Source organism: Sinocyclocheilus rhinocerous, unplaced genomic scaffold (assembly GCF_001515625.1).
Source record: "Sinocyclocheilus rhinocerous isolate Xijiao unplaced genomic scaffold, SAMN03320098_v1.1 scaffold140, whole genome shotgun sequence".
NCBI classification, from domain to species: domain Eukaryota; kingdom Metazoa; phylum Chordata; class Actinopteri; order Cypriniformes; family Cyprinidae; genus Sinocyclocheilus; species Sinocyclocheilus rhinocerous.
Window position 1 is genome coordinate 2106351 of NW_015642053.1, and position 9508 is coordinate 2115858.

Genomic DNA, 9508 nt, shown 5'->3' on the forward strand with positions numbered 1-9508 from the left:
ATCTGACCACTCAATACAGAAAAGTTGGTGTTCATGTCAATACAAGGCATTTACAAACAATTGGTTCTAAACAGAGCCAGATGGAATCTGTGGACACATTTGATGTAATTTCTGTGCTGGAATACTACTTTTTTGGTGGGTGAAAGCGTAAATTAGTCAAAATATAATAAATTAAGTGAGAATCACAGGATATGTACACACATCTCTATATATATAAAAAGGAAGCTTTAATTGATGGTTGGGGTATTCTTTAATTCACTGTGCCAGTATGTATTAGTTTTGCACTTTCTAAAGTTGAATCTTAGTGATCGTCATACACAATGCCATCAATATTTCTTTCAGTGCGTATTAACAGGGTCCAGTAATTAATATCAATAATAACCAGAGTTTTTTGCCTTGTGTTATTGCTATTGTCCTTTTAATAACACTTTTTATGTGATGGCTGGTTGCCCAACCATGCATGACATCATTTAGGCGGAATGTTCCAGAAAACTAGTTAACGAATGCAAATCTTCTCATTAGTAAAGCAGAATCCGATTCACTGCATAGAACAGGAAGCCTGTTTGGTCCTCTGTCCAACTTTTCTTTTACTGCAGACACATTGCAGTCTGTGTGATCCCAAGATGGCATCAAACAGTCAGTCTTGATTGGTGCTTTTAATGCCAAGCTTGGTTCTAGATTTGTGGGAGCGCATCAGTGACATTCCAATCACCACTGAATATCAGAATTTAGTATCTGAGAGGGCGGCTGCGTGTGGTTCTTGTACTGAGTGTGGAGGCATTGCTGTGCATGTGGGGAGTCGTGGCCGTCCAGCCAGTCCTGGTAGAGGCGCTGGACCTCTGGGTTGGTGTCAGGCAGACGGACAGGTAAGCTGCTATATTGCTCTTCCATTTGCTGGACTAATGTTCGGTCAGGACGACCTCCCTCTCCCTCAGCTTGTCCTCGCCCACTTAAACAGCCTGAAAGTCAAAGAGAAGGAGAGATAAGGAAAGAAACTGTACTTTTACTGCCAAAGAAGAAATGTATTTATTTATGCTTTATCACCATATCAGCAACAATGGCTATATTCATGGCAACATTCACAGTATCATTTCAATACATTTACATCATTTATAAATTACAAACATTTTCTTAAGAGTCAAAGAAGAAACATTTATAAATGTACAAACGATTAATAATGCTAATATTTTTGAAACATTTATTATTAACTTGTTATAATATCGTTTTACATTTAATATCACAAATGTATTCATATCTAATATTTAATAATGGCTTTTGAGCTATTTGTTGTTAACAAAAAACAATATTTAGCCACTAAAATAGTAGAGCAAAACAAGAAAAAACATTTACATTCACTAAAGTACAATAAATTATTTATATTTGATAAATGACAGCAAATTACATTTGAAAATATATTCAAATGGAGAAGTTATTTTAAACTGTAATATTAAAATATTACTGTTTTACTGTATTTTTGATCAAATGAATGCAGCCTTGGTGAGCTAAGAGACTTCTTTAAAAAAAGATTAAAAAAATTATGACCCCAAATATTGACTATATTTGTATATTGACTAACATTTCTAGGCCTCACAAATTGAAAATACCCTGAAATTTCCAGGTTTTATACGACCATGCAAACCCTATAATAATACGTTCAAGCTTATTTGTATAAATGACAGCACCTATTTAAGTTATTATAATTCATTTAATATTTATATTAAAAAAATAAAAAATTTATCCAAAGATTTATCTGAAATAAAAAGCTTCTGTAACATTATATACTATACCATTTAAAAGAAATTATAGAAATTAATACTTTTATTTAGCAAGGATGCCTTAAATTGATCAAAAGTGATAATAAAGACATTTATAATGTTACAAAAGATTTATATTTCAGATAAATGTTGTTCTTCTGAACTTTCTATCCATCAAAGTAACCTGATATTTTCAGCTGTTTTCAAAATAATAAGAAGAAATGTTTTTTGAGCAGCAAATCAGAATGTTAGAATGATTTCCTAAGGATCATGTGACTGGAATAATGATGCTAAAAATTCAGCTTTAAAGTCACAGGAAAAAATTACATTTAAAAACATATTCAAATAGAAAACAGTTATTTTAAATAGTAAAAATATTTTAAAATTGTACTGTTTTTGCTGTACTTTGGATCAAATAAATACAGGCTTGGTGAGCAGAAGAGGCTTCTTTTAAAAAACATGAAAAATCTTCCTGTTCAATAAAGTATTGCAAACCTCCAGGGCAGGAAAGCACCTCTACTAGCTGGTAGGGCACTTTGCCTTTCTTCATTCTGTGCACTAATGTCTGAATGTTCCGGAAGCCATAAACTGCAGCAAACTGCAGCAGAGTCTCTCCATCACGCTCTAGCGCCACCTCCTGGAAGTCTCGATTCCTAGCAGAAACAAGACAGGTGTTTATAAAATCAATGAAGGATAATATTATGATTATTATTTAGCATTGACTACATATTCATAACTTGTAAATAATACCGATCATCCATACAGATGATCCATGTACAGTCATCAAACACTGACCGGTCTGTTTCTCACCTGAGTGTCTTGTACACAATCTCTTGGACGTCTAGGCCAAACAGCTCTTTGGCCGCATGTTTGAAAATATGCTCCAGGAAGCCTTCGGATCCACAACCTTCATGTCTGGTCATACCTGGGTCAGTGGTCTCACCAAATCTAAAACAAACACACTCATTTCTGGATTGTTTGCCTCTTATTTTCAACAGTATAACAGTTCAGCAAGACTCAGATTGCCTTTTCTTTAATAGGATAAATGTAAAGACCTATGGAATTGTTTATTCTAATTCCAATATAATGGTGTTTATTTAACTTACACATGATCCAAAGGAGCAGAGTCCACTTCCTCTACAGCAACTTTGCTTTGTTCCATTAAATGGAGAATCTCTCCTAAACAAAAACAGCCATTTAGTGTCATTTCAGGAGTACAAAGATCACAAAAACACCCTTCATGAAACCTGTGCAACCTGTTTTTATACATTAACATACAATAAACCTTGTGGATCATTTCCAAGAAGGAAAGACAGACGAAGGAAGTATTATATTAGGAGAAATAAATCTAATTTGGTCTAAACCTGTTGCTAGTTAATAATTGATCTGAAAAAGTAACAGAAGAAGTAGCCCAGTATCTCCTCGTAGTCATACCTGACGTAAGCACACAGTCGACATCTCTGGTCTCTAGGATGCTGTTGTAGAATTCCTCTCTTACAGCTTCAAGCTTCTTATCAAAGCAGGGAGCCACCACCACATGGAAAATCTGATCTGGGGTCAGCTTCTACAAAGACAACACAGATTCAGAGCCTCATTCTGTCACTACTAATAAGAAATAGACCAGTAAGCCCTAGACAGCTCTCACCTGTTGTCTGGCAAAAAAGTCTTTGACCAAGGAGCCCATGATCTGTTGAGGTGATCTGGCGGTGCAGATGTGTGGTGTGACCAGGCTACCAAGAACACGCTCTGCATAGCGAATCCATCCTGCACAAAAACACACACAATTACACATTTAATCTTCGTATGTTTACTACATACAGCAACTTGTGACAATAGTAAGCAGTATTGACTACCATTTTATCTGACAACACTGAATTGATATTCTCATACCAAAAATAATATTGTAAGTACTGTAATTTTTTATTTTACTATTTTTGAGAAAAATAAGTGACCAGGATTCAGAGCTATGAGAAGGTGAAACATAGTGTGAGATTTATTTATATTTGACCAAAACGCAAACTCTGACAATAACTCATAACTATGCACTAATCAAATCATGACAATATTACTGTATCTTGAACCCATTTATGCTACTACTACTACTAATCAATTTATTGCGTCCTAGCTGAATAAAAGTGTTAATTTCTTTTATATAACAAAATGTTGCATTTAAGCAAGACATATAGCCCTGGGTTGTTTCAGGAGAACTCTCACTGAACTAAACATACTGTAAGTCACATTGGATAAACACATCAGCTTAGTGAGGAAATAATTATCATCCATGATGAAAATGAAATAATGGCCACTGAAAGTGAGGAAGTAAGTTGTTAAAAGGGCAGGAAGAGTGTGTAAGGCAGCTTACACTCATCTATCTCACAGCTGCAGAATGCTATGGCTATCTAACACAGTCCCACCCATTCACACCCATTCACACACAACCCACATTTACACACTGCACCACATTTGGCTCTTATCTACATTTAGAGACAAAATGTTTGAAAAACACAAAGGCTTGAGGTTCACACAAAGGTGCTTATTTGTGTTGAAAGACGATGTCAGTTGGCAACCACTTCACCTATAATTTTTTAAGAGTTTTACAATGACATGACGATCCAATTGAAATCTGCAGACTTTTCTTGCATTCAAAGCTGAAAGCTGTGATTACATTAGCTAACATAGATTTTATAAAAATGCAATGCGGTGAAAATCTGCAGAGATTCTGTGTGGACCTACTTGCACATTGCCACTTTGATCCCTTTATAGAAGTATAAGTGCTTTCTGGTGGAATGGGAACTTACAGTGCGTGTTAGAGATGTAAATGAGCTTAGGTGGTTATCAGGATGGTCTTACCTGGACATGAGGATGTGAACATCGGCATGGCATTAGAATCATGATGTTTACGACGGTAAAGCTGAACAAACTCTCTCTGGCTTTCCAAAATGCTAAAACTTGCAGCTACTGTAGTGTCAAAGACATAATGGACCCCTGAAGAGAGAGATGAAAGAGGCCTTAAAACAGCACGAAAGAACTCACGTACCATTTACCAGGGTTACTGTTGTTAACTAAAACTATTAAAAACATTTGTTAATTGAAATATATCTAAAATTAATAAAAATGTAAACATTAGATGGAAAAACTGAAACTAAAAACAAGAATTGTTTCCTTGGCAATTAACTGAAATAAGCTTTAAATACTAAAATTACTAGCTGTAAATAAATAAACTACAACTGAAATGAAAATGAAAAAAATAAATAAATTAATAGAATGACAAAAATCACATAAAATTACTAAACTAAAATGTAAATATTAAAATTAAAATATTAAAATGAAAGCAAATACGAAATAATAATTAAAACTATAGTACTATATAAAGGATACTGGAATAACACTGATGTGTACAAATATTTAGGACAGTTATTAGCTTAGTCAGATTGCACGTGGCAAATGTTTACTATAGGATGTAAACATTTTGATTAAGGATGTTGGCAAAGTGACAGTGACTTCAAGGCAAATGTGGCGTCCAGACGTACCCACAATCTTTAGGAAGCCACAGAGTTTCTTTGCAGCTGCTGGAACATCCAGCTGAAATTTAATAGCAAAAAATGGCAGCGACTGGGGACACACAGACACCACGAGAATTTTGTGCTTCGAAGTGTCACATTTCTGCCAAAGACACAAAAATAACAACGTGAGATACATCCACACAGACCACCTTTTCAAAGTCTGGCATTTTTCAGGCTTACACTACACTACCTTATTGAGGGCAAGCACATGGTTGATCTCTTCCAGATTTTGCTGAGAGATTCTCTGGCCTTCGTCCTCCGATAAGCAGCCGTCACAGGACAGACACGCACTCAACAACACCTGCTGAACTGAGGTAGACTCTTTCACCTGAGAAAAAGCATGTATCAGATTATCAACAACATCCACACGTCCAAAACAAATTTGTTCATTCATCCTCCCCCAGACCAAACACAAACAAAACAACAGATGCAAACCAGTTTATCAGATGAGTGTGTCTGACACATTTCATGAATAAAAAACGAGAAATACCTCTCCAGTGGCAACACCTTTCTCCTGCAGTGAGTTTATACCTTCCTCACTCTGTTTCTTGTTGCACTAAGAGGTGGAATTGAGGGGAAAATAAACAGTGATTAGTAACTAGATAAATCATGAGAACAGCCTCTGATTCAGACAGAAACTAAAACTTGCACGAATACTATTGCATTTAGGTAAGACATACATCAGTATTAAATAGATTTATTACCTGTTTAGTGCAATTCTCACACTTTTCCTTTTTCCGTCCAATACTGACTTCAGACATTGTATGAGGAGCTCCTGAAATGTTCAGTGCCCTGTGAAAAGATAATAAAATCGTCTCTCTGCAGCTTTCTGTATTTATAGAGCTTTCTGGATGTTATATGACACCAAAAACACACATTTAACCTAAAGAGCAGGGTTAGAATGAACAAAAAGCCCGTCAAAGACACATATTTAACCTAAAGAGCGGGGTTAGAATTAAAATACAGTTACAAAAAGCCCGTTATTAACCTCAAACATTTACCCAAACTCAAATTTAAGGGAAATGTGATAATTTTAGGTTGCCATGATATACTGTATTCAGTTTCACCTGATTACTGTTTTGTGGATCTCTCATGCATGTGATTGGGTAATAACATGATCAAAAGCTCTGAGGACTTCGATTTCCTTAGATAACCGTGACCTTTACTTAACCACCTGTCCCATAACCTAACATTACCGAGTGTCTGAGTGCTAAAATAAAGCATACACTACAACCAAACAAAAAATAGGCCACTCAACTCACATAAAAATCACATGAAGCCCTTATTGCTCAGGGGGAAACCCAGGAGACGAAGCAGTAGTAACGTTAGGTCTTTACAGCAAGGAACTTCTCCTTATGACACTTGAAAGCGCGAGCTGGTCATCAGAAAACAGCGCACTGCGGTCATATAACACTGATGATGTTCATCCAGTCATCCGTTTCACAACTCTGTCTAATCCGAATGGGACACACTCGCGGTAGAAGGATCTCGGCTCGATTTGACTCCGGTGCATCCGACTCCATTGTCCTTAAGCGCTGTCCGATTCGTGAATGAACCGTCCTTTTGAGTCGGATATTTTTAATGATTCAGTTGAATCGTTCTCGAGTCACCAACTCACTGAACCAAGCAGTTCTCTTTCAGACATGTCCTGATTCATGATTAGGCGGATTAAACCATAGATATATATACATGTCTATGGATTAAACGCCATTGTCGGACGTTGACGTTCGACTCGCTGTGATCCCGGTTAACAATCAAATAATGCTATTTTAGTATTGTTTAATGTAAGTGCAACAAAATGTCCTAAATAACTTTGTTTTTACGAGTCGAATCATGGCTGCAACAAAATGAACTGGGACATAATACATTTACAATAATAATCTCTCCCCAATTAGCACAATTTAATAGAAAAATGTGCTTACAGTATGTAATATGCCACACCGGAATGTCAGGAGGGACTACGTGATGGCATGAATACGTCATGACGTAAAGGAACCTCTGAATTGTTCATTCGGTTCATAGTACCGAACTGTTTGAAAGAACCGATTCGCGAGAATGACTCCTTGCCTGGATGGACACGCATGCGTGAATCAGCAACAATGCTTGACTTACTGTAAACTCATTTTAGTCGTATATAAGAATATTTTGAGATAGTTTAGTTATGCCATATATGACATTTTAATAAGGGCATTGCATCAATTACTAAAACGCTTTGGATTTATAGACATTTCAATCCAAAATAACTATTTATACAGATGCGTCAGATTATTCGCGAGCCACGACTCAAGCTCTTTTTTAACTTTTAAAAGGATTTCGCAATCGTGCAGATAAGGGAGGCAGAGGTTATAATGTAAAGGGCGGGCTCCTTTAAAAGATGCTGCCCAATCAGAACGGAAACCGCTGAGCGGAAATCAACGTCATTCGAAAGCGGTTTCATGTGTGTTGCATGATCTACACGTTTTATTTCCTTAATCAGTTTTGCTCCAGTTTTCTATTGCAGATTTACAACGTTTAGATTTGGTATATTTTGAAAGTAAAAAAAAAATTGACTGTTTAAAAGAGGAACGCGACTTATTAAGGTAAGTAAGATGCTTTCACATGCTGTCGGTTTATAGCAGGACATCTGTGATCACATTAACGAGGGTGTTGTCCTTGTGCTATTTCAAAAGTATATGAAACTGCTCAGGTTTATTATGATTATATATAGTATGCTGTACATAAAACACCTTTTGTGCAGTATTAAAGGTAAGCTTTCTTTTGTACAAAGCTGCTGCCAGTATTCTGGCATGTTATGATGAGTACAGTGATGCTACACACATTACTGGAAATCTCCAACTAGATCTTTTAGGTGTGTTTTTAGGTGTTCCAAAACATTTGAAATGTATTTACAGATGGGGTATATGGTCGTAGAGAAACACACATCTGATCTTCTCCATTTGAAGAGGTCTCCTGGGATTAGATCATGGTCCCTCCTTGTTGGTATGAGATCATTTGTAAAGAGAGAATTTGGTGACTAGAACTGTGTAGTCTACCATGTGCAACATAAAATATCTTTTAACGTCTTCCTACTTCCTCTTTTTACAGGAATTGCTTCAGTTGGACTAGCAGCAGCCTATTACAGTGCTGGTGAGAAATGTTTCCTGAATGTCTAATAACCCTGGAATTGAATAAAACAATAAAAGGAAGTCTTTTTGTGATCTGTGTTGCTCACTTTGCTTTGTTCTTTTGTTGTAGACAGCATATTATGGAAGATGTTCTATGTGACTGGCTGTTTTTTTGTGGCTCTACAGAATATGGAGGAATGGGAGGTGGGAGACATTTTACACACGCTACATCTGTAGTGGATGTACTCAGCTGTCCTAACAGTCTGTCTTGCTTTGTCTTTAGGAGGCAGTATTTGATAAATCTAAGAACGAGATCGAATTAAAGACGCTTAGTCTCTATACCATGATATTGACTATGTGGAAAAGAGGACATGAGAGAGGTGAGTTTTGTGTTATATGTTGCTATTTATTTTGCACTATATGACCGCTCAAATTAAATGTTGTATTCTCTGGCTCAGTGGTGTTAGATCTGCGACACCTGCGGGACGTGAGTGTTCAGGAGGAGAGGGTGAGGTATTTGGGGAAGGGTTACCTGTTGGTGCTGCGTCTAGCGACAGGTTTCTCTCACCCTCTTACACAAAGTGCCACGCTGGGCTCACGCAGGTACTTAAAGCTCCGTTTGCAGTCCTGTGATTGTGTAAAAAAAAAAAATATATATACTGTATATTAGTGCTGTCAAATGATTAAGCGCAATTAATCGCATCCTAAATGTTTTTTTTGTTTTTGTTTACATAATATATGTGTGTACTGTGTATATTTATTATATATATGTGACTCTGGACCACAAAGGCAGTCTTAAGTAGCACGGGTATATTTGTAGCAATAGCCAACAATACATTGTATGGGTCAAAACTATTGCCTTTTCTTTTATGCCAAAAATCATTAGGATGTTAAGTAAAGATCATGTTCCGTGAAGATATTTTGTAAATTTTCTACCGTAAATGTATCAAAACTTAGCTTAATTTTTGATTAGTAATATGCATTGCTAAGGACTTCATTTGGACAACTTTAAAGGCAATTTTCTCAATATTTAGATGTTTTTTGCACCCTCAGATTCCAGATTTTCAAATATTGAGAAAATCATCTT

At 36.3% G+C, this 9508-nt stretch overlaps 2 protein-coding genes across 3 annotated transcripts in view; one reads left to right on the forward strand and one right to left on the reverse strand.

Annotated features, from left to right (window-relative positions):
• Window positions 1–434: 434 nt before the first annotated feature.
• LOC107755497 (nuclear prelamin A recognition factor-like) lies at window positions 435–6856 on the reverse strand. The gene is made up of 12 exons (XM_016572302.1): window positions 6580–6856; window positions 6022–6109; window positions 5808–5873; window positions 5508–5645; window positions 5285–5417; window positions 4605–4739; window positions 3400–3518; window positions 3189–3318; window positions 2861–2933; window positions 2565–2702; window positions 2250–2407; window positions 435–959 (listed from the first exon to the last, which is right to left on the reverse strand). Coding segments are annotated over exons 1-12 (1431 nt in total). The 5' UTR covers window positions 6582–6856; the 3' UTR covers window positions 435–708.
• An 872-nt stretch (window positions 6857–7728) lies between these two features.
• LOC107755433 (uncharacterized protein C17orf62 homolog) overlaps window positions 7729–9508 on the forward strand; it is an 8760-nt gene continuing 6980 nt past the window's right edge. Inside the window, exons 1-6 of one of the 2 annotated variants that reach the window (XM_016572216.1) lie at window positions 7729–7896; window positions 8209–8296; window positions 8402–8443; window positions 8552–8625; window positions 8705–8801; window positions 8880–9024. In XM_016572216.1, coding sequence (XP_016427702.1) covers window positions 8209–8296; window positions 8402–8443; window positions 8552–8625; window positions 8705–8801; window positions 8880–9024 — 446 coding nt within the window. In that variant the 5' untranslated portion in view covers window positions 7729–7896. Of the gene's footprint in view, window positions 7897–8044; window positions 8063–8208; window positions 8297–8401; window positions 8444–8551; window positions 8626–8704; window positions 8802–8879; window positions 9025–9508 lie in introns of those variants that run through there. The other variant, XM_016572217.1, reaches the window with a different exon arrangement.

What these genes read in the sequence shown, in the direction of transcription:
- LOC107755497 (XM_016572302.1), bottom strand. An exon ending in ATGTGCTTGCCCTCAATAAG is followed by an intron (nt 5,418 to 5,507) that starts GTAGTGTAGTGT and finishes TGTCTTTGGCAG; the next exon opens with AAATGTGACACTTCGAAGCA. An exon ending in ACTTTTTTGCCAGACAACAG is followed by an intron (nt 3,319 to 3,399) that starts GTGAGAGCTGTC and finishes TTGTCTTTGTAG; the next exon opens with AAGCTGACCCCAGATCAGAT.